The sequence below is a fragment of the Ovis aries genome, chromosome 1, assembly GCF_016772045.2.
Source record: "Ovis aries strain OAR_USU_Benz2616 breed Rambouillet chromosome 1, ARS-UI_Ramb_v3.0, whole genome shotgun sequence".
Lineage (NCBI taxonomy): Eukaryota > Metazoa > Chordata > Mammalia > Artiodactyla > Bovidae > Ovis > Ovis aries.
The window spans coordinates 125354373-125379219 of record NC_056054.1 but is presented as its reverse complement, the minus strand read 5'-3'; the positions used below and the strand labels follow the sequence as shown (position 1 = coordinate 125379219).

Sequence of the window (24847 nt, the reverse complement as noted above, 5' to 3'; positions counted from 1 at the left end):
AAACCCTACTTTTTAATGCAATAACTGTTTAAAATATTGATAATGTATACATCTTGAAACATCCAAAAAATTAAATAACTAGTATAGAAAGTCACATTTTTAACAAAAATTATCCATGTTCAATTGGGTATATATACCCTAATGAATGGCTTTAGAGAGACTCAGGTTCTTCAAGATATACCAGGGAGAAAAGTGTTTCAAATGCATTTCAAGTTATATTTCACTCTTAGAGGGTCATGATGTATTCAGTTCAGTTCAGATCAGTTGCTCAGTCATGTCTGACTCTTTGAGACACCGTAGACTGCAGCACACCAGGCCACCCTGTCCATCACCAACTTCTGGAGTTTACTCAAACTCATGTCCATTGAGTAGGTGATGCTATCCAACCATCTCATCCTCTGTCGTCCCCTTCTCCTCCTGCCTTCAATCTTTCCTAGCATCAGGGTCTTATAATGAGTCAGTTCTTCACATCAGGTGAACAAAGTAATGGAGTTTCAGCTTCAACATCAGTCATTCCAATGAATTGGACTGATTTCCTTTAGGATGGACTGACTGCTTGGATCTCCTTGCAGTCCAAGAGACTCTCAAGAGTCTTTTCCAACATCACAGTTCAAAAGCATCAATTCTTTGGCACTCAGCTTTCTTTTAGTCCAACTCTCACATCTATACATGACTACTGGAAAAACCATAGCCTTGACTAGACAGACCATTGTTGGCAAAGTAACGTCTCTGCTTTTCAATATGCTGTCTAGGTTGGTCAAAACTTTTCTTTCAAGGAGTAAGCGTCTCGTAATTTCATGACTGCAATCACCATCTGCAGTGATTTTGGAGCCCAAAAAGATAAAGTCAGCCACTGTTTCCATTGTTTCCCCATCTCTTTCTCATGAAGTGATGGGACCAGATGCCATGATCTTAGTTTTCTGAATGTTGAGTTTTAAGCCAGCTTTTTCACTCTCCTCTTTCGCTTTCATCAAGAGGCTCTTTAGTTCCTCTTCACTTCTGCCATAAGGGTGGTGTCATCTGCATATCTGTGGTTAGTGATATTTTTCCCGGCAATCTTGATTCCAGCTTGTACTTCATCCAGCCCAGCATTTCTCATGATGTACTCTGCATATAAGTTAAATAAGCAGGGTGACAATATACAGCCTTGAAGTACTCCATTTCCTATCTGGAACCAGTCTGTTGTTCCATGTCCAGTTCTAATTGTTGCTTCCTGACCTGCATATAGGTTTCTCAAGAGGCAGGTCAGGTGGTCTGGTATTCTTATCTCTTTCAGAATTTTCCACTGTGGTGATCCACACAGTCAAAGGCTTTGGCCTAGTCAATAAAACAGAAATAGATGTTTTTCTGGAACTCTCTTGCTTTTTAGATGATCCAACAGATGTTGGCAATTTGATCTCTGGTTCCTCTGTCTTTTCTAAAACCAGCTTGAACATCTGGAATTTCAAAATTCATGTATTGCTGAAGCCTGGCTTGAAGAATTTTGAGCATTACTTTACTAGCATGTGAGATGAGTTCAATTCTGTGGTAGTTTGAGCAATCTTTGGCATTGCCTTTTTTTGGGATTGGAATGAAAATTGACATTTTCCAATCCTGTGGCCACTGCTGCATTTTCCAAATTTGCTGGCATATATGAAAGTGCAGCATGTTCACAGCAGTCATGATATATATACTAAAATATTAAAAGCTCAGATAAAAGCTACAGTAAAGAAATCAGAAATCTCTTCAACAAAATTAGAGATACCAAGGGAACAGTTTGTGCAAAGATGGGCACAATAAAGGACAGAAATGGTATGGACCTATCAGAAGCAGAAGATAGTAAGAAGAGGTTGTAAGAATACACAGAAGAACTATACAAAGAAAGATCATAATGACCCAAATAACCACAATGGTGTGATCACTCATCTAGAGCCAGACATCCTGGAATGTGAAGTCAAGTGGGACTTAGGAAGTATCACTCACTGCAAGCAAAGTTAGTGGAAGTGATGGAATTCCAGCTGAGCTATTTCAAATCCTAAAAAGTTGATGCTGTGAAAGTGCTAGTCTCAATATGCCATCAAATTCGGAAAACTCAGTGGCCACAGGACTGGAAAAGGTAAGTTTTCATTCCAGTCGCAAAGAAAGGCAATGCCAAAGAATGTTCAAATTACCGCAAACTTGCATTCATCTCACACACTAGCAAAGTAATGCTCAAGATTCTCCAAGCTAGGCTTCAACAGTACATGAACTGAGAACTTCCAGATGTTCAAGCTGGTTTTAGAAAAGGCAGAAGAACCAGACATCAAATCACCAACTTCTGTTGGATCATTGAAAAAGCAAGAGAGTTCCAGAAAAACATCTACTTCTGCTTCACTGATGACACTAAAGCTTTGACACAACAAATGGTGGAAAATTCTAAAAGACATGGGAATATCAAACCACCTTACCTGCCTCCTCAGAAATCTGTATGCAGGTCAAGAAGCAACAGTTGGAACTGGACGTGAAACACTGGACTGGTTCCAAATCAGGAAAGGAGTATGTCAAGGCTGTCTATTGTCACTCTGCTTATTTAATTTATATTCAGAGTACATCTTGTGAAATGCTGGGCTGGATGAAGCACAAGCTGGAATCAAGATTGCCTGGAGAAATATCGATAACCTCAGATATGCAGATGTCACCACCCTTATGGCAGAAAGCAAAGAAGAACTAAAGAGCCTCATGATGAAAGTGAAAGAGGAGAGTGAAAAAGCTGGCTTAAAACTCAGCATTCAGAAAACTAAGATCATGGCATCCGGTCCCATCACTTCATGAGAAAGAGATGGGGAAACAATGGAAACAGTGACAGACTTTATTTTCTTGGGCTCTAAAATCACTGCAGATGGTGACTGTAGCCTTGAAATTAAAAGACATTTGCTCCCTGGAAGAAAGACTATGACCAACCTAGACAGCATATTAAAAGCAGAGATATTAATTTGCCCACAAAGGTCCATGTACTCAAAGCTATTGTTTTTCCAGTAGCCATGTATGGATTTGAGAGTTGGACCATAAATAAAGCTGAGTGCCGAAGAAATGACACTTTTGAACTGTGATGTTGGAGAAGACTCTTGAGAGTCTCTTGGACTGCAAGGAGATCCAACCAGTCCATCCTAAAGAAAATTAGTCCAGAATATTCATTGGAAGGACTGATGCTAAAGCTGAAGCTCTAATACTTTGGCCACCTGTTGCAAAGAACTGACTCATTGGAAAAGACCCCGATGCTGAAAAGATTGAATGCAGGAGTGTAAGGGGATGACAGGGGATGAGATAGTTGGATGGCATCAGTGACTCAATGGACATGAGTTTAAGCAAGCTCCAGGAGTTGTGATGGACAGGGAAGCCTGGCGTGCTGCAGTCAATGAGGTCGCAAAGGGTCAGACACAACTGATAACCTGAACGGAACTGAAAGAAGTAAGCTTTACTTTCACTGTGCCAGTATTTTCAAATTTATTTCACCTGAAAAATTTTTTGAGAGAGAAGAGGAAATATTTATTTTTGATAATTCATGGAACTAGAGCTTCATATAATACTGTTCTAACTTTCTATGTCAACATGCCCTCAGCAGAATAACTATTTTAAACTTGCATCAAGGATAAAAAAACAAACAAACAAACAAAACTTTTCTTTGTGCAAGAGGCAGTCATCTTTTGAATTAAATGAAACAACCCAAATAAATGACATGATGTCCCAAACATATCAAATGAACTAGAGTCATTACTGTTCTCAGGAAGCATAAAATATGCACAGAAACTAAAAAAGCAAAAGAAAGAGAAAAGAGAAGAGAAAATGCTGATTTTTTAAAAATGTTTGGAAAAAAAAAGAAAAAAAAATGTTTGGGAAACCTGTTTTATCTTTCAGCATCATGTCAGCTACATTCTGAGTGAACATCATCTGGATTCTTGGCACTGAAGCACCAAGTTAAATGAACCAATATTATATAAATCTGGATTCCAAGGTATAAATAAGCAAAGGAGAATGCAAAGATTCAGGACCCAGATGCAAACTTTTCAACAGCCATTGATTCCAGAAGAAACTGACATGGCCGGTAGACACAATCATAGCCATGGTCTCGATCCATAACTTCCAGAACCAGAACCATAGACTTCAGAATTTGACCTTTCGAACTCAAAACCAATGCCCACATTTTATTTTACACAGTGCCCGCATTTATAAAATACAATGCTCGCATTTTATTTTACAACAGACCTCCAAGGCTCACTCCTTATGAGTTATGGGTCCCTAAAGACTCCAAGAGCAAGATCCCAGAGAAAAAATTGTGGTCCTCTCTGTCAGAAGAGAAAGACAAGGTGTGAAGGGAGAAATAAAATCCTGGAGCTTGTTATTTGATTCTGCCTAAGGACATCTGTATCCTTTCCCTCATTAAAAAGTGTAATCTCACCTCAGGACCTTCTCTCTCATCATGCATTGTAATAGTTTTGAAAATTCCTTTTGCCTAATCAATATTTCCTGGCTCATCTAGAATAGAAATGTACTTATTTGCAGAGGAATTGAAGTACATTCAAAAATCATATAAAATACATACTATATTTTCAAAGTCAGTGCGTAGCAGTAAACCATTAAATTCATGCACCCTTGATATTTATCAAGGGACTACTCTTTGTTGATATGACTTTATTCATTTATTCTTTGGTTGTACATTACTGACAAACCATTGTCAACATAATACTTTATATTATCCACAGCAGGGGTCTCCATCCTCTGGATCAAGTGCCAAGTGATCTGAGGTGGAGATGGTACAATCATAATAGAAATAAAGTGCACAATAAATATAATGCACTTGAATCATCTTGAAACCATACCCCGTACCCCACCACCACCATCCATGGAAAAAGTGTCTTCCATGAAGCCAGTCCCTGGTACCAGAAAGGTTGGGGATGCTGCTACAGTACCCACAGTATCCAAAATCTACCCCCAATTTGTTAGAAAAGTCATGTACATTGCTTTATAGATATAGCAAATGATCAGAAATAAACAGACCTTGGTCATGAGAGAGTTACCATGTAAATCTCAGTGAGTATAATCAAAGCTCTCCTTTGCCTACAGGAAAATCCATGTTGATGTAGCAGAGCCTGTACCTGAAGATCCAGTTGCCACATGCTCACACCCACCTGATGTTCTGCAAATGTCTCAAATGCCATCTTCTCTAAATGAAAATTATTATCTGTGGTCCACCTCATTTATCCCCCTGCCATACGCCCTTTAACAGCTAAGGCATCATTATTCACCTGTCTTCCAGAATGGAAACTTCAGGGTCATCTTTGAGCACCCGTATTTTAGAGCTCGCCTCAAGCAGCTATCATCATAGGTTTCTCTGGTTATCAGATAAAGAGAACTCTTACAACATGTCCATGGCTCCTTCTTAAAAAAAAAAAAAAAAGTGAAAGTGTTAGTTGCTCAGTGGTGTAAACTCTTTGCATAGCCTGCCAAGCTTCTCTGTCCATGGAATTCTCCAGGCAAGAATACTGGAGTGGGTAGTCATTCCCTTCTCCAGGGGATCTTCCCTACCCAGGCATCAAACCCAGGCCTCCTGCACTGAAGGAAGATTCTCTATCACCTGAGCCACCAGGGAAGCCCAGCTCCTTCACACTTATCCTAGAAGGTTAAATTCATCACGTGGTAATCAGGATACCCAAGAAAGGTATCTTTGATTCAAGCTTTGTCTTTCATAACTAATAATCATTTATAGTAATTTTTGGAGCCACATTGGAGCACACTGTTTACTGAATTCATTATAAGTTTTCATGCCTCCACAATTTGGGCCTTACTGGGAAACCAACCTCTTTTTTTCTCTTTTCACTCTGCCCTGCCCAACACCACTATCCCCTTAATTAACTGGGCTTATTCTTTAACACTCAATTCAAATTATTTTCCTCTGAAAATCCTCCAATCTATCTCCACCTCACAGCAGAATTGATCCTACTAATCCTCTACATCCACAGCATTTTACATGCGATTCCCTACTATCACAATTATCTCTTGTCAGCTGGGTGTTTGTGTATCTGCTTACCCTCTACATTAGAGTCTTCATAAGAAAGATAGACTGTCCAATTACCATCAGATGTTCAATAAACATTAGCTGGGTAACAAAATGATTAACTGAACAAAGAGTTTCAGCTATAAGATCATTCCAGTGTCCCCTGATTTTAAATGTTTGGTAAATGACACCTCAAGTGTTACTGGAATCTTCCTTTAACAATACGCTGTCTCCTGAGGCCATCTTATGCATTTCTTCTTCAGGGAGATATGCAAAGTTAAGGGATAAAATGAGATCAAACAAGATCATCAAATGAGATCAAACAAATTCATCAAACAAGAAATAAACAGAGGGAGGAATAGGAGGAGAATCTAATACTAATTTTAAACCATCAATCTTTCCAATGACCTTGAAGAAACTATTAGCAGCTTTGACAAATTGCTCATTTGATAGGTTCTGCACAGAAATAAGTTCTCTGGGGAAAAAAAAGAAGAATCAAAAAACTACCGTAAAATGCCAAAAGTTTTTGATTGTTTTGCAGTGGATTTATTTGGCATTCAAATGTCACGTCTCACTTTGAAAAGCCAAACTACTCGTCGAAATATTACACAGCTTAGTCAGCTCTGTTCACTCAAAAATGCAGTTTGCTTTTTCAATTACAATTGCACCAGAGATATGGCGCAGACTCAAATAATTTTGTTGAGAGCCACTCATATAAAACATGGCCTAGACATGTTAATTTAGCAGTGCATATGGAACACTAGAAGTTGGCAGACTAAACTTTGAATCAGAGAAAAATTGGCTCAGCCAGCCTATCTGATCCTCCATATTACAGAATGCAGAAGATGAAACAAGTCAATGAGCCATGAAAAGTAAGCTGCACTGGTTTTTCTGCAAGTCATATGGGTGTTTCTATTTTTCTCCTTAAAATTCATGTAACTACCCTGGTCTTCTCACCCTTCTCTTATATTAGAGAAAGACCGGAATCTGTCTTGCAGGCTGATTTCTCTGAGTCAACTAGCACTGAACTTCATCAGTGTTTTCCAAAATATGTTTCATAGAATGACAGTCCCACTATATGCTCTGATATGAAAAGTTTTCAAAGTTAAGACAGTAAGAGAAAATAGGTAGATAGAAAGGACAGATATTTGAATATTGAAAATGTCTCCTTGCTAGGGATTGAATTGTGTCACCCTCTGCATTCACAATACATAGAGTCCTTGGACAGCAAGGAGATTCAACCAGTCAATCCTAAAGGAAAGCAGTCCGAATATTCATCAGAAGGCCTGAGGCTGAAGCTGAAGCTTCAATACTCTGGCCACCTGATTTGAAGAGTCGACTCATTGGAAAAGACCCTGATGCTGGCAAAGATTGACAGCGAGAGGAGAAGAGAGCAACAGAGGATAAGATGGTTGGATCACCAATTCAATGGACATGAACTTGGGCAAATTCCAGGAGATGGTGAGGGACAGAGAAACCTGGTGTGCAGCCAATGGGGTCGCAAAGAGTCAGACACAACTTACCGACTAAACAGCAGCAGGAATTTTTAAAGGTGTTTTTCCCTTTACAGTTATTTAAAAATGCTCACTGTATTCCCAAAGTTGTAAAATACATCCTTGAGCCCATCTTACCTCCAACAGTGTGTGCTTCCCACATTTACACCTTTCTCTTGCCCCTCCTCCTGCACTGGCAATCACTAGTTTGTTCACTATATCTGTGAGTCTGTTTCTTTGCTCACTCATTCTCTAGTTTGTTGTATTTTTTAGATTCCTGGATTCCTCATGTGATATCATACAATATTTGTCTTTCTCTGATTTATTTCACTATATTCTCTTGCATTCTTACAACCACATTAGGAAATATTGCAGACACAAGCTTACTGTTCACCAGATTCATTTTCTCTTCCTCTCTTGCCTGCACCTAGCTCTTACAAACCTGCTCTTTGGACTTAGGTGGGATGTGGGCAGAAGCAATACATGCCACTTTCGAGGCTGACTGATAAAAACTGCCCACGTGTAATCCCCCCACTCCTTGTCCTTCTGCAACCACGTAAGAAAACTTGGCTAGAAAAGTCCCAAGATAGGAAGTGTGTCTGTTCCCAAACCATCTATTGGAGAAGAGCCATCCACTGCTCAGGAACGCCGATTCAAGACTGGGAATGAACAGGACATAAGCTCCTATTGTATTAAGCTGTTGAAACTATGTAACTATGAGCATCATGTTAAGACAACATTATTATAGCCATTTTCCATATGACGGAACAGAAGATCTAACAGTTCAAACAACTTATCATTAATGTGTGTACATGCTAAGTCACTTCAGTAGTGTCCAACTCTTTGCAATCCTATGGACTATAGCCCGCCAGGCTCCTCTGTCCACAGGATTCTCCAGCAAGGATATTGGAGTGGGTTGCCATGCCCTCCTCCAGGGTAATCTTCCAGACCCAAGAATGGAACTTATGTCTTTTATGTCTCCTGCACTGGCAGGCAGATTCTTTACCACTAGCACCACCCGGAAAGCCCCACTGTAGTAGAATTTATCAGCAGACGTAATTCTAAATCATGTGATTTTTCCAGAAGAGTGCTGCCTCACTTCCAAAATTTCTGATTTCAGGAACATTTCTTATGCTTTTCAGACCATTTGCAGGCTTTGCTTTAAAGAAAGAAAATTTCCAAATTCTTTCCAGAAGCATATGCTGACATAGGGAGGAATCGATGAATGAATATCTTGGTAAGGACTATCAGAAAAATTGAGTTCTGTCCTCATTTTAATAAAATCAATATGAAAATAAATCAGAATGGCTGCGATCCAAAAATCTGCAAGCAATAAATGCTGGAGAGGGTGTGGAGAAAAGGGAACCCTCCTACACTGTTGGTGGGAATGCAAACTAGTACAGCCACTATGGAGAACAGTGTGGAGATTCCTTAAAAATTGCAAATAGAACTACCTTATGACCCAGCAATCCCACTGCTGGGCATACACTGAGAAACCAGAATTGAAAGAGACACATGTACCCCAATGTTCATCGCAGCACTGTTTATAATAGCCAGGACATGGAAACAACCTAGATGTCCATCAGCAGATGAATGGATAAGAAAGCTGTGGTACATATACACAATGGAGTATTACTCAGCCGTTAAAAGAATTCATTTGAATCAGTTCTTTATTACTCAGCCGTTAAAAGAATTCATTTGAATCAGTTCTGATGAGATGGATGAAACTGGAGCCGATTATACAGAGTGAAGTAAGCCAGAAAGAAAAACACCAATACAGTATACTAACACATATATATGGAATTTAGGAAGATGGCAATGACGACCCTGTGTGCAAGACAGGGAAAGAGACACAGATGTGTATAACGGACTTTTGGACTCAGAGGGAGAGGGAGAGGGTGGGATGATTTGGGAGAATGACATTCTAACATGTATACTATCATGTGAATTGAATCGCCAGTCTTGGGGCTGGTGCATGGGGATGACCCAGAAAGATGTTATGGGGAGGGGAGGTGGAGGGGGTTCATGTTTGGGAATGCATGTAAGAATTAAAGATTTTAAAATTTAAAAAATAAAAAACTAAAAAAAAAAAACAAAACAAAACAAAAAAAACAAAACAAAAAAAAAGAAAATAAAATAAATGCATCTCTTAATTCTGGGATTAACTATAACTTTTGTCCTTGGAGTTTTAAGATAAAGTAGTTTCACTTTTTGGTGAGTTTTCTTTCTACATTTCACCATCTACTAGGGAAAAAAAGAAGAATACAAAGATAATTGAACATATTTTTAATGTGATTTCTAGTCTCTCAGCAACTTTGAACTTTTTGTAAACAGAGAAATGTTGAATTTGATCAGTAAAGTATACAGCCACATAGATCATGACTATACTTATTTATCAAGTCTGCTTTCATGAAAAGAAGAATTCTGGGAAAATATAGAAATGAGCAAAAAGAGTTATACTTTTAATTAAGCCAGTTAAGCTCCCAAACCCATTAAATGTAAAGTGTTTCCATCTACCTTTACAAAAACCCAGAATAGTTCAGTGACAACTTCTCTGTGAGAAAATCACTACAACTTTTTTAAAAAAAACTATTTCTTTTCTTTAGCATTAATACACCACATCTGTTTCTTCCAATAGATTTTAATATACATGTAAATGTTATTTTGATGTGTCAACTTGGCTGGACCACAGGCTGCAATCAAGATAGCCAGGAGAAACAGCAATAACCTCAGATATGCAGATGACACCACCCTTATGGCAGAAAGTGAAGAGGAACTAAAGAGCCTCTTGATAAAGGTAAAAGAGAAGAATGAAAAAGATGTCTCAAAACTCAACATTCAAAACGCTAAGATCATGACATATAACCCCCTCATTTCATGGCAAATAGCTGGGGGGAAAATGGAAATAGTGAAAGAATTTATTTTCTTGGGCTCCAGAATCACTGCAGATGGTGACTGCAGCCATGAAATTAAAAGGCTATGACCAACCTAGACAGCATATTAAAAAGCAGAGACATTACTTTGCCAACAAAGGTCTATCTAGTCAAAGCTATGGTTTTTCAAGTAGCATGTACGGATGTGAGAGTTGGACCATAAAGAAGGCTGAGTGTCGAAGAATTGATGCTTTTGAACTGCGGTGTTAGAGAAGATGCTTGAGAGTCCCTTGGACTGCAAGGAGATCCAACCAGTCAATCTAAAAGGAAATCAATGCTGAATATTCATCAGAAGGACTGATGTTGAAGCTGAAGCTCTAATACTTTGGCCATCTGATATGAAAAGTTGACTCATTAGAAAAGACTCTGATGCTGGGAAAGATTGAAGGCAGGAGAAGGGGATGACAGAGGATGAGATGGTGGGATAGCATCACCAACTTGATGGACACGAGTTTGAGCAAACTCCAGGAGATGGTGAAAGACAGGGAAACCTTGCATGCTTCAGTCCATGGGGTCTCAAAGAGTCAGACACGACTGAGTGACTGAACAAGCTCTCTGGACCACAGTGCCTAGATATTTGGTCAAATATTATTCTGGGTGCTTCAGTGAGGGTGTTTTTGTTGAGATTAAGACTTAACATCAGTGGACTTTAAGCAAAGCAGTGTGTGTTAATCCCTCAGTCATGTCCAACTCTGCAAACACATAGTCTATAGCTCACTGGACTCCTCTGCCCATGGAATTCTCCAGGCAAGAATACTGGAGTGGGTTGCCATTCCCTTCTTCAGGGGATCTTCACAAATTACTCTTCATAATGTAGATGGGCCTCATCCAATCAATTAAAGGCTGAACACAATAAAAGACTGACCTCCCCAAGGCAAGAAGGAATTCTACCAGGAGAGAGACTTTGGACTTGAATTCTAGTATCTGTTGACTGTGTATCCATCCTTATGGCACACCCTGTAGATTTTGGACTTATCAGCCTCCATAACCCAACAAGCCAATTCCTTAAAATAATCTCATTCTCTCTCTCTCTCTCTCCCTTCCTCCTTATCTCTCTCTCTCTCTGTCTATTTATTTGTACACACACACACATGCTGTTGGTTCTATGTCTCTGGACTAATATAGTACCACGATTATTACTTAGACTTTTACAGAAGTTAATAAGAACCTAAAATTCAAAAGTTATATTTTTATTGTATTTTTTGAACATTTGTTAAGTACTCTTCTGGGAATTATGAATGTCACACCAGCATATACCAGGTAATGAACATATTTTGACATTTTTGAATGAAAACTGACTCTATCAGTTTTATGGGTTGGGTTTTTCACTCCCTAAACTCATATGTTGAAGTCCTAATCCCCAGTATCTCATAATATGCCCTTGTTGGGAGCTAAGGTTTTTGCAGATAGATTTAGTTAAGATGAGGTCATTCTTGAGTTGAGTATGTCATGAGTTCAATATAGCTGGTGTCCTTATAAAAGGGGAAATTTGGGCACAGACATTGACACACACACAGGGAGAATGTCATGTAAAGACGATGGCAGCAGTTGGGGTGGTGCTTCTACAAACTGAGGGGTACCAAAGATTGCCAGCAGCCTCTAGAAGTTCAGGGTGAGGTATGGGACAGTTTCTTTTTCACAGTCCTCAGGAAGAATGAACCTCCCTAGCACTTTGATCTCAGACTTCATGCTTCATAACTTTAAGACAATAAATATCTGCTGTTTAATCTGCCCAGGTTGCAATCCTTTGTTACAGCAGACCTAGCAAACTAATGCTGATAGACCTGAGAGTCCTGTGCAGAAAGGGAAGAAAAACACTTAGATCACTTAGGAGCTACTCACAATACCCTGGTGAAAGGCAGTGAATTCCCAGAGTCAGCAAGACTAGAGGAAATGCTGAGAAAAAGACAGAAAGCATTTTTACGTTATATCATTATATTTACATTATATTATTAAATGTAACATTTAAATTGTTACAGTAGAAGGGATTAAATGTGTGAAGTTAAGAGGAAGAGGAGTAAAAAATGATGACAGGACTTCAGTTGTAGATGACTTGGAAGATGGCAGTGGCATTAATCAAGAGGTGGCAATAAATATGATGAGAAATTTTAGCAAGAGAATATTTCATTTTGGTGAAATATTATGCCTTTGATTTGTTCCTAAGGACACTTGCACTAGTATGCTTAATGGAAGGAAAAGATAGTTTAGGGGGCTTGACTTTCAACCCAAAATGATACACTTTTTACGTAGGAATTGCAGTAATAAATTCCAATATAAATATATACAAAAATAGATTATGGTTGTAAGTATACGACTATGAAAACTACACATTTCTAAAGAAATCCTGACTTTAGGGGAAATGCTTTCAATTTTTCACCATTGAGGATAATGTTTGCTGGGGGTTTGTCATAGATAGCTTTTATTATGTTGAGGTATGTTCCTTCTATTCCTGCTTTCTGGAGAGTTTTTATCATAAATGGATGTTGAATTTTGTCACAGGCCTTCTCTGCATCTATTGAGATAATCATATGGTTTTTATTTTTCAATTTGTTAATGTGGTGAATTACATTGATTGATTTGCGGATATTGAAGAATCCTTGCATCCCTGGGATAAAGCCCACTTGGTCATGGTGTATGATCTTTTTAATGTGTTGTTGGATTCTGATTGCTAGAATTTTGTTGAGGATTTTTGCATCTATGTTCATCAGTGATATTGGCCTGTAGTTTTCTTTTTTTGTGACATCTTTGTCAGGTTTTGGTATTAGGGTGATGGTGGCCTCATAGAATGAGTTTGGAAGTTTACCTTCCTCTGCAATTTTCTGGAAGAGTTTGAGGAGGATAGGTGTTAGCTCTTCTCGAAATTTTTGGTAGAATTCAGCTGTGAAGCCGTCTGGACCTGGGCTTTTTTTTGCTGGAAGATTTCTGATTACAGTTTCAATTTCCGTGCTTGTGATGGGTCTGTTAAGATTTTCGATTTCTTCCTGGTTCAGTTTTGGAAAATTGTACTTTTCTAAGAATTTGTCCATTTCTTCCACGTTGTCCATTTTATTGGCATATAATTGCTGATAGTAGTCTCTTATGATCCTTTGTATTTCTGTGTTGTCTGTTGTGATCTCTCCATTTTCATTTCTAATTTTATTGATTTGATTTTTCTCTCTTTGCTTCTTGATGAGTCTGGCTAATGGTTTGTCAATTTTATTTATCCTTTCAAAGAACCAGCTTTTGGCTTTGTTGATTTTTTCTATGGTCTCTTTTGTTTCTTTTGCATTTATTTCTGCCCTAATTTTTAAGATTTCTTTCCTTCTACTAACTCTGGGGTTCTCCAACTCTTCCTTTTCCAGTTGCTTTAGTTGTAGAGTTAGGTTATTTATTTGACTTTTTTCTTGTTTCTTGAGGTATGCCTGTATTGCTATGAACTTTCCTCTTAGCACTGCTTTTATAGTGTCCCACAGGTTTTGGGTTGTTGTGTTTTCATTTTCATTAGTTTCTATGCATATTTTGATTTCTTTTTTGATCCCCTAAAGTCAGGAACAAGACAAGGGTGTCCACTTTCACCGCTACTATTCAACATAGTTCTGGAAGTTTTGGCCACAGCAGTCAGAGCAGAAAAAGAAATAAAAGGAAACCAAATTGGAAAAGAAGAAGTAAAACTCTCACTGTTTGCAGATGACATGATCCTCTACATGGAAAACCCTAAAGACTCCACCAGAAAATTACTAGAGCTCATCAATGAATATAGTAAAGTTGCAGGATATAAAATCAACACACAGAAATCCCTTGCATTCCTATACACGAATAATGAGAAAGTAGAAAAAGAAATTAAGGAAACAATTCCATTCACCATTGCAACGAAAAGAATAAAATACTTAGGAATATATCTACCTAAAGAAACTAAAGACCTATATATAGAAAACTATAAAACACTGATGAAAGAAATCAAAGAGGACACTAATAGATGGAGAAATATACCATGTTCATGGATTGGAAGAATCAATATAGTGAAAATGAGTATACTACCCAAAGCAATTTACAAATTCAATGCAATCCCTATCAAACTACCAGCCACATTTTTCACAGAACTAGAACAAATAATTTCAAGATTTGTATGGAAATACAAAAACCTCGAATAGCCAAAGCAATCTTGAGAAAGAAGAATGGAACTGGAGGAATCAACTTGCCTGACTTCAGGCTCTACTACAAAGCCACAGTCATCAAGACAGTATGGTACTGGCACAAAGACAGACACATAGATCAATGGAACAAAATAGAAAGCCCAGAGATAAATCCACACACATATGGACACCTTATCTTTGACAAAGGAGGCAAGAATATACAATGGAGTAAAGACAATCTCTTTAACAAGTGGTGCTGGGAAAACTGGTCAACCACTTGTAAAAGAATGAAACTAGATCACTTCCTAACACTGCACACAAAAATAAGCTCAAAATGGATTAAAGATCTAAATGTAAGGTCAGAAACTATAAAACTCCTAGAGGAGAACATAGGCAAAACACTCTCCGACATAAATCACAGCAGGATCCTCTATGATCCACCTCCCAGAATTCTGGAAATAAAAGCAAAAATAAACAAATGGGATCTAATTAAAATTAAAAGCTTCTGCACAACAAAGGAAAATATAAGCAAGGTGAAAAGACAGCCTTCGGAATGGGAGAAAATAATAGCAAATGAAGCAACTGACAAACAACTAATCTCAAAAATATACAAGCAACTTATGCAGCTCAATTCCAGAAAAATAAACGACCCAATCAAAAAATGGGCCAAAGAACTAAATAGACAGTTCTCCAAAGAAGACATACGGATGGCTAACAAACACATGAAAAGATGCTCAACATCACTCATTATTAGAGAAATGCAAATCAAGACCACAATGAGGTACCACTTCACACCAGTCAGAATGGCTGCGATCCAAAAATCTGCAAGCAATAAATGCTGGAGAGGGTGTGGAGAAAAGGGAACCCTCCTACACTTTTAGTGGGAATGCAAACTAGTACAGCCACTATGGAGAACAGTGTGGAGATTCCTTAAAAAATTGCAAATAGAACTACCTTATGACCCAGCAATCCCACTGCTGGGCATACACACCGAGGAAACCAGAATTGAAAGAGACACATGTACCCCAATGTTCATCGCAGCACTGTTTATAATAGCCAGGACATGGAAACAACCTAGATGTCCATCAGCAGATGAATGGATAAGAAAGCTTTGGTACATATACACAATGGAGTATTACTCAGCCGTTAAAAAGAATTCATTTGAATCAGTTCTGATGAGATGGATGAAACTGGAGCCGATTATACAGAGTGAAGTAAGCCAGAAAGAAAAACACCAATACAGTATACTAACACATATATATGGAATTTAGGAAGATGGCAATGACGACCCTGTATGCAAGACAGGGAAAGAGACACAGATGTGTATAACGGACTTTTGGACTCAGAGGGAGAGGGAGAGGGTGGGACGATTTGGGAGAATGACATTCTAACATGTATACTATCATGTAAGAATTGAATCGCAAGTCTATGTCTGACGCAGGATGCAGCATGCTTGGGGCTGGTGCATGGGGATGACCCAGAGAGATGTTATGGGGAGGGAGGTGGGAGGGGGTTCATGGTTGGGAACGCATGTAAGAATTAAAGATTGTAAAATTTAAAAAATAAAAAAAATTAAAAAAAAGAAATATTAAAAAAAAAAGAAATTAAGGAAACAATTCCATTCACCATTGCAACGAAAAGAATAAAATACTTAGGAATATATCTACCTAAAGAAACTAAAGACCTATATATAGAAAACTATAAAACACTGATGAAAGAAATCAAAGAGGACACTAATAGATGGAGAAATATACCATGTTCATGGATTGAAAGAATCAATATAGTGAAAATGAGTATACTACCCAAAGCAATTTACAAATTCAATGCAATCCCTATCAAACTACCAGCCACATTTTTCACAGAACTAGAACAAATAATTTCAAGATTTGTATGGAAATACAAAAAACCTCGAATAGCCAAAGCAATCTTGAGAAAGAAGAATGGAACTGGAGGAATCAACTTGCCTGACTTCAGGCTCTACTACAAAGCCACAGTCATCAAGACAGTATGGTACTGGCACAAAGACAGACACATAGATCAATGGAACAAAATAGAAAGCCCAGAGATAAATCCACACACATATGGACACCTTATCTTTGACAAAGGAGGCAAGAATATACAATGGAGTAAAGACAATCTCTTTAACAAGTGGTGCTGGGAAAACTGGTCAACCACTTGTAAAAGAATGAAACTAGATCACTTTCTAACACCGCACACAAAAATGAACTCAAAATGGATTAAAGATCTAAATGTAAGACCAGAAACTATAAAACTCCTAGAGGAGAACATAGGCAAAACACTCTCCGACATAAATCACAGCAGGATCCTCTATGATCCACCTCCCAGAATTCTGGAAATAAAAGCAAAAATAAACAAATGGGATCTAATTAAAATTAAAAGCTTCTGCACAACAAAGGAAAATATAAGCAAGGTGGAAAGACAGCCTTCGGAATGGGAGAAAATAATAGCAAATGAAGCAACTGACAAACAACTAATCTCAAAAATATACAAGCAACTTAATGCAGCTCAATTCCAGAAAAATAAACGACCCAATCAAAAAATGGGCCAAAGAACTAAATAGACATTTCTCCAAAGAAGACATACGGATGGCTAACAAACACATGAAAAGATGCTCAACTTCACTCATTATTAGAGAAATGCAAATCAAAACCACAATGAGGTACCACTTCACACCAGTCAGAATGGCTGCGATCCAAAAATCTGCAAGCAATAAATGCTGGAGAGGGTGTGGAGAAAAGGGAACCTCCTACACTGTTGGTGGGAATGCAAACTAGTACAGCCACTATGGAGAACAGTGTGGAGATTCCTTAAAAATTGCAAATAGAACTACCTTATGACCCAGCAATCCCACTTCTGGGCATATACACCGAGGAAACCAGAATTGAAAGAGACACATGTACCCCAATGTTCATCGCAGCACTGTTTATAATAGCCAGGACATGGAAACAACCTAGATGTCCATCAGCAGATGAATGGATAAGAAAGCTGTGGTACATATACACAATGGAGTATTACTCAGCCATTAAAAAGAATTCATTTGAATCAGTTCTGATGAGATGGATGAAACTGGAGCCGATTATACAGAGTGAAGTAAGCCAGAAAGAAAAACACCAATACGGTATACTAACACATATATATGGAATTTAGGAAGATGGCAATGACGACCCTGTATGCAAGACAGGGAAAGAGACACAGATGTGTATAACGGACCTTTGGACTCAGAGGGAGAGGGAGAGGGTGGGATGATTTGGGAGAATGGCATTCTAACATGTATACTATCATGTAAGAATTGAATCGCCAGTCTATGTCTGACGCAGGATGCAGCATGCTTGGGGCTGGTGCATGGGGATGACCCAGAGAGATGTTATGGGGAAGGAGGTGGGAGGAGGGTTCATGTTTGGGAACGCATGTAAGAATTAAAGATATTAAAATTTAAAAAATAAAAAAATAAATAATAAATAATAAAAATAAAAAAATAAAAAATCTCTCAAAGATAAAAAAAATAAAAAATAAAAAAATAAAGAAATCCTACCAGTGACAACACCCAGCTTTGCTCAAGAGTAATCATCTATTTTTCCTACAGTTACTAGCACTATCATTACCACAGTTTTTGCACTAGGTTGTCATTTTAATCATCCATTTTTATAATAAAGCACAGAGAAACTTTTACATAATAATTGTGTTTATTCATAATAGCATCATAGGAAAGTGGAGTAAATGAGAGAAGTGGGATCTAGGAATCTCAATCAATGAAGATCTCTTCATAAAAGCTAATACAATGCCCTATAGGTAGGGGCCATTCATAAATTTCTAAACACAAGTGGTAGCTTCCTAAAGATACAAAGATGCAGATATTTACCAAAGCTAAGGTCAAATTGCAGAGCTTTCCTTTACTGAAGGCAGAGGGCAATTGTAGAAGACATCCATATGGGTCTGTACCTCAACATGCCAGTCATTCATTCTTGCCGTTCAGTTGGCTATCAGCACATTTCCTTGAGTCCCACCTTCCTGACTCCCAGATTATGTTTTAAGTGTTAAAACATTTTAAAAAATTGTATTGGTGTCTACTTTATTTACAGTGTTGTGTTACTTTCTGCTGTACAGCAAAATGAATCAGTTATGCAAATACACATATTCATTTGTTTTTAGATTCTTTCCCCTTATAGGTCATTACAGAGTATAGAGTTTCCCATGCTATGCAGTAGGTCCTTATTAGTTACCTACTTTATATATAGCAGTGTTAATATGTCAATCCTAATCTCCCAATTTATCCCCTCTCCCCATTCCCCGCTGGCAACCATAAGACTGTATTCTACACTTGTAATTCTTTTCTGTTCTCTAAATAAGTTCATTTGTACCGTTTCTGTTTTTTAATCAGTTTTTGTCAGAGTATAGTTGTTTTATAGTGTTGCATTAGTTTCCACTGTATGGCAAAGTGAATCAGCTATATGTATACATATATCCCCTCTTTGTTTTATTTTCTTCCCATTTAGGTCACCTTAGAGCATTGAGTAGAGCTCCTTGAGCTATACAGTAGGTTCTCACTAGTTATCTATTTTGTACATGGTATAAACAGTGTACATATGTCTATCACAATCTCCCAATTCTTCCCACCTCCCTTTCCTCTTAGCATCTATATATTTGTCCTCTATATCTGTGTCTCTACTTCTGCTCTGCAAATAAGATCATCTATATAATTTTTCTAGATTCCGCATATATGCATTAATATACAATATTCGTTTTTCTCTTTCTAACTTACCTCACTCTATGTGACAGCCTCTGGGTCCATGTACCATTTTTAAAGACAAATTATTCCAGAGGTTGGTTATATTTTCAGATTTCATTGTAGTTGTATAATAAATAAAGCATTAGTTGCTCAGTCGTGTCTGACTCTTTGAGACCCCATGGACTCTAGCCTGCCAGGCTTCTCTGTCCATGGAATTCTCCAGACAGAAATACTGGAGTGAGTAGCCATTCCCTTCTCCAAGGGACCTTCCTGACCAAGGGATTGAACCAGGGTTGCCTGCACTGCAGGCAGATTCTTTACCATCTGAACCACCAGGGAAGCCCCGACATCGTATAAGAAAAAAAGTAAAAAATTTTACTTTTTCAGGGAACTCATGGGATATAGCCCCTTGGTAGGCCCTTAGGAGCATTTATAGGGAAAAGGCAAAGCACATGGAATCCCTAAGTGGAAGATACAGAGGAAAATGTAAAAGGTCTAGCTATATTACTCTACATAACTAAGCTATGAAATTCATGAGAGCAGAAGTCGTAACAAGCACCCAGCACAAAAGCTGGAATGTTAGAGGTACCCTAATGTTTGTGGAAGGAAGGGAGGGAGGAAAGAAAGGAGACAGGAATTTGGCTTTGAGCAAAATATGATAGTGTCGCAGGGACAATGACCAAGGAGCTTCCTTATGTCTAAAATGTAATGCTAAGTTGTTTTCATCATGAAAGTATAAGCATCATCTATGTCCCCAGACTTTCAGTAAAGTCTGTAAGATACACAAATGCTTGTGTAAATAGATTTTGTGGCAATCAAGCAAAGGAAATGGTGCTGTAGTGTCTTGAATCATTACAGTCTGAAAAGAAACAGAGCCTAGACTAGGAAGAAGATCCATAAAATGAACTAGTTCTTCTAAAGTAAAAGTTCAAACCAGAGATTAGGAAAGAAAACAGGAAGTCACTGTCCTCTAACCTCTCCTCTCTCAGATTCCTCGGCGATGCTGAAAGTAGCCAGGATTCCCACCAAAAAGGAAAAGGAGGTAGAGAAAGTCAATTACGTGTCAATATCAAAAACAGGATGGCTCAGTAATACCTTGTATGCAGATGTTTTATCTCAGTTTATTCCTGAAATAAAGACGTAAGATGCCATCAATATCTTTGTTTCACGGATAAGCAAAGGTTTAGGAAGCTTAACAAGCCTCCAGCCAAGGGACAGAAACCAGGATCTGAACCAAAGTGCCCCAAACTGCTTCCCCACAACTGTAGACCGTTACATATAAGATACGTTTCTGGGTCCCAGACCAAGGAGAGAAAGAAATCATCACTCCTCTATCTTTTGAAACTGTCCTCAAAGACAAACTCTGAAACTTTACAATTTATTATGAAATAAAGCAAAGAATGGAGAGAACTTTCAAAGTTCAAGTACAACTAGAATAGCTCTGATAGTGAAATAGAGGATTCCCCAAACAGACATAAAAGCAAGGAAATAGTTTGGTAAGATAGCTACAGCATCCTTGGGTGTTGGCACCATCACAATAAAGAGCCCAAGCAAAAGCGGACTCATCTCAGCCTATAAAATCTGTTATTATTTATTACTACTACATGAATCTTATATATTAAAAATGATTGGCCATCTAAATAAAAAGAAAGAAAAGACATCTCTGTTCTTCATTTTTATTGAAAGCTACAAAGCTAAAGAATAAAACAAAAGAATCACTAATAATGTGTAAACCTCTGAAAAACTTCCTTTTTTCCAAATCATATGTGAAGTGACTGAAATAAACAAATGTGAGAGTTATACAAACAACCACTTTGAAGGGGACACCCAGGGTTCCCCAGTGATTTATACCATAGTACAAACCAGAGAATTTCTGAAAACCAGGGTATTATTTTTAAAAAGAAGAAGCATGAAATCAATGTATAATAAAACATTATACATTGATATCTCACTTTAATGAGATATTACTATGAGTCTTACTTATTAACATTTGACTAGAGGAAAACTTTACGAGGAGAGTCAGTAATAGGAAGAAATGAACATTTTCTCTCCAGAAATTATCCATACATTTTGCCTCTCTGAAAAGCCATTAGTGAAATAGGAAACCCATTTTGTGCTGACAAAAGAAATGGTTGGTCAGATACTCCACAAGGCACTAAGTACCGCTGTTATGAGAAAAGGTACCCATTGCCCCTGGCATGTGCACCTCCTCTGTCTCTATTTTCTGTAAAAAGACAAAAAAAAATCTTCCTCTTCTGATTCTCCTTGATCAGCTCTGAAAGGGAAATATAGAGGTGTGTTTCTGGGCATAAGAGAGAGTGAGGACACAAGGAGACCACCTGGGAGTCAGTTCTCACTTTCCAAAAAAAAAAAAAAAAGCAAAAGGAATTAGCATGTCAACCACCAGTCCAGATGACTTGTTTTATCTGTTTGGGAGCTCCAGTGGAAAGCAAGCACAAAACAAGACCCCACATATTAAAATGAGCTTCCCAGGTGGTTCAGTGGTAAAGAGTCTAAGAATCTACCTGCCAATCCAGGAGACATAGGAGATGCTGGTTTGATCCCCTAGTCAGGAAGACCCCCTCTCCAATATTCCTGTCTGGAGAACCTCATGGACAGAGGAGCCTGGTGAGCTACATAGTCCATGGGGTCACAAAGAGTCAGACACAACTGAGCACAGGAGCGCAAGATATTAAAATAAACCAGCATGTGTTTGAAATTTGTTTTTAAGTCTCTTCTGTCCAGGTTTACTAAAACATGGAACTTTAGTTTACCCAGAGCATGTTTGGGGGTCTACCAATACATAGTGATATATGAGGGAAATAGAAAACTACAGTCACCTTTGTGATGTTGTGAATCTCAGGACCTAGACACTGACTTTTCATCTTTCACCTTCTCCCTGCATCTCATCTGATCACGGAGGGATCCTTTGCAAAGTTTTCCACAGTTGTCCTGTATTGAAGAAAGACTCAGAAACTAACTGACTCCCTTCACTGTACAATTCCCCAAACTACTTGGCTTCCTAGGTAACTTCTCTTTGTCCTGCATGGAAATTATTCTGCAAGCCCATAAATAGTTGGGAGGAAGTATAGAGGATTAATCACCCTACTTGACTACATGTGTCAAGACTCTCTAACCAGATATAGTTTTCCCAGTAGTCAAGTATGGATGTGAGAGTTGGACCATAAAGAAGGCTGAGTGTCGAAGAAGTGATGCTTTTGAACTGTGGTGTTGGAGAAGACTCTTGAGAGTCTGAACTTCAAGGAGATCCAACAAGTCCATCCTAAAGGAAATCAATCCTGAATATTCATTGGAAGGACTGATGCTGAAGCTGAAGCTCTTATACTTTGGCCACCTGATATGAAGAGCTGACTCCCTGGAAAAGACCCTGATCCTGGGAAAGATTGAGGGCAGGAGGAGAAGGGGATGACAGAGGATGAGATGGTTGGATGACATCATCAACTTGATGGACATGAGTCTGAGCAAGCTCTGGGAGATGGTAAAATACAGCGAGGCCTGGCACGCTGCAGTCCGTGGGTTCCAAAGTGTCAGACACGACTGAGTGACTAAACAACAACCAGGTAAAACATAAGATAACCCCTTGCTGTCCATTCTCTATGTCTGCATCTCTATTCCTGACCTGCAAACAGGCTCTTCAGTGCCATCTTTCTAGAGTTCATACATATACAGTAATATACAGTATTTGTTTTTCTCTTTCTGACTTACTTCATCATGTATAACAGACCCTAGGTCCATCCGTGGAGGGTAAGATGAATTGGGAGAGTAGCTTTAGCATATACACACTACCAGATGTAAAGTAGATAGCTAGTGGGAAGCTTCTATATAACACAGGAGCTCACCTCGGTGGTCTGTGATGACCTAGAGGGGTGGGATGGCAGGGGTGTGAGGAGGCTGAGGAGGGAGGAGGTATACGTATACTTATAGCTCACGTACGTCATTGTACAGAAGAGACTAACAACATTGTAAAGCAATTATTCTCAACTTTTTAAGTTAAAAACAAAAGATAACCCCTTGCTTGTCATGAAACACAATGACTGAACCCATGCTCCAGGCTCAGAAAAGAAACCTGGACCCTGATCAGCAAAGGATGATTCATAAATAGTAAAAATTCTTGCAAACAAAGAACTCAACTGAGACATACATTTGCAATGCCAAGTAATGAGGTTTTATTGAGAAACACAGAGCAAGACAAGTTCCCTTTTCCAAGGCACAAAAGCAGAAGCCAGAAGACAAAGCAGCAAGGTCAAAACATGCCAAAACCCTTAGAGACTGGGGCGTGAGTGGTACATTTCTGGAAACATCCAGAGGTATACATGCCACCAGTCATCAAACACTTAAAATAAGATTGGTGCCGGCCAAATATTAGATTGCCAAAGGCGGCTTATTCAGGGCTGGCAGCCAGCAATCAGGCAGTTAGAACAGGGGTCAGCAATGAAGTCACTCAGGCAGCATGTCGGAAGATCCTGGAAACGCAGCTGGCAGGTCATGGAATCTTGATTCACTCATGGGCTTCTGAACTTAGCAAATTCTTCTGCAGCTGGACACGCAGGACTGCTGGTACGTCCTGGAGACCCCGCAGGTAGGTTGGCAGATGGTGGAGACTCCTCCCACCGGTTGGCAGACAGTGGAGATGCTTCTCACTGGCTTGCACACAGTAGAGACGCCACTCAGAGGCTGACAGCCACTGGAGATAAAGGTGAGTGGCCGGCTGCAGGTAGTCGAACAGGGACTGGAGACACAGGTGGTTTGCCGAGAGGTCACCCGCACAGGGCTGGAGACACAAGGAGTTGGCTGGTAGCAAGTTGACTGGCAAACAGTGGGCTCACAGCAGGTCTCCTGACAGTGGTCCAGGAGCCAGGAGCCCGTTTGGAAGGAGCTGGGCAAATAGATGCCACTCAGGCAATCGGCATCCGGGGAAGAAACTGTGACCACTGGAACAGTGTATTCTCCTCCAATCCGCCTGGAAGAGCAGTTCCTTGTGGAGCAGCTGTAGGACATGGTGCTGGTGGAGAGATGTGGGTAACTCACTGAGGCTGGTTCTTGAACTGTGAATGCCACTTCAGGCTTCTGAGCTTTTATACATTCTTGCTGGTGGGTGGGGCTCCCACCCTGACCTTCCTGGCTTCTTTGGCTCACACCAGCTTGCCTTAGAACCTCCTGTGAATTTCCAGGTTAATTGTCTCTTGAAAAGCCTTCATCCTCATAAAGAAAGTTTAGTAGTTTGGTAACTAAGTCAAAAGGCTTCTGGACTGTACTTAGTTCCAGGATTAAGGAGGTGGGTTGACAGCTTCAAAGCTATTGGTCATCCCAGCCCACAATTCATCCCTCATTCATCTTGCGTGGATACAGTGAGTGTCCCTCTGACAGTAACACCAAACACACTACCATCCCACCCTCTCTCCCTTCTAACCAGGACTCATTACACAGCCACACCCTGTTTGGATTGTTGTTGGTACTTAATATGCTTAATTTAATCAGTCACTCTTCCATAGCTAACGGGGCTTCTACAAAGAATTTTGTTGAATATGCTT

The 24847-nt window shown here is 39.1% G+C and overlaps 1 protein-coding gene across 1 annotated transcript; it reads right to left on the bottom strand.

The window, feature by feature from the left end:
• Nucleotides 1–23458: 23458 nt before the first annotated feature.
• LOC101103772 (keratin-associated protein 11-1) lies at nt 23459–24365 on the bottom strand. Its single transcript, XM_004002772.3, has one exon. The coding sequence runs from the start codon at nt 24312–24314 to the stop codon at nt 23835–23837; it is 480 nt and encodes a 159-aa protein (XP_004002821.1). The 5' UTR covers nt 24315–24365; the 3' UTR covers nt 23459–23834.
• Between the last annotated feature and the right edge of the window lie 482 nt (nt 24366–24847).

What these genes read in the sequence shown, in the direction of transcription:
- LOC101103772 (XM_004002772.3), bottom strand. Translation starts at nt 24,314, where the DNA reads ATGTCCTACAGCTGCTCCACAAGGAACTGCTCTTCCAGGCGGATTGGA.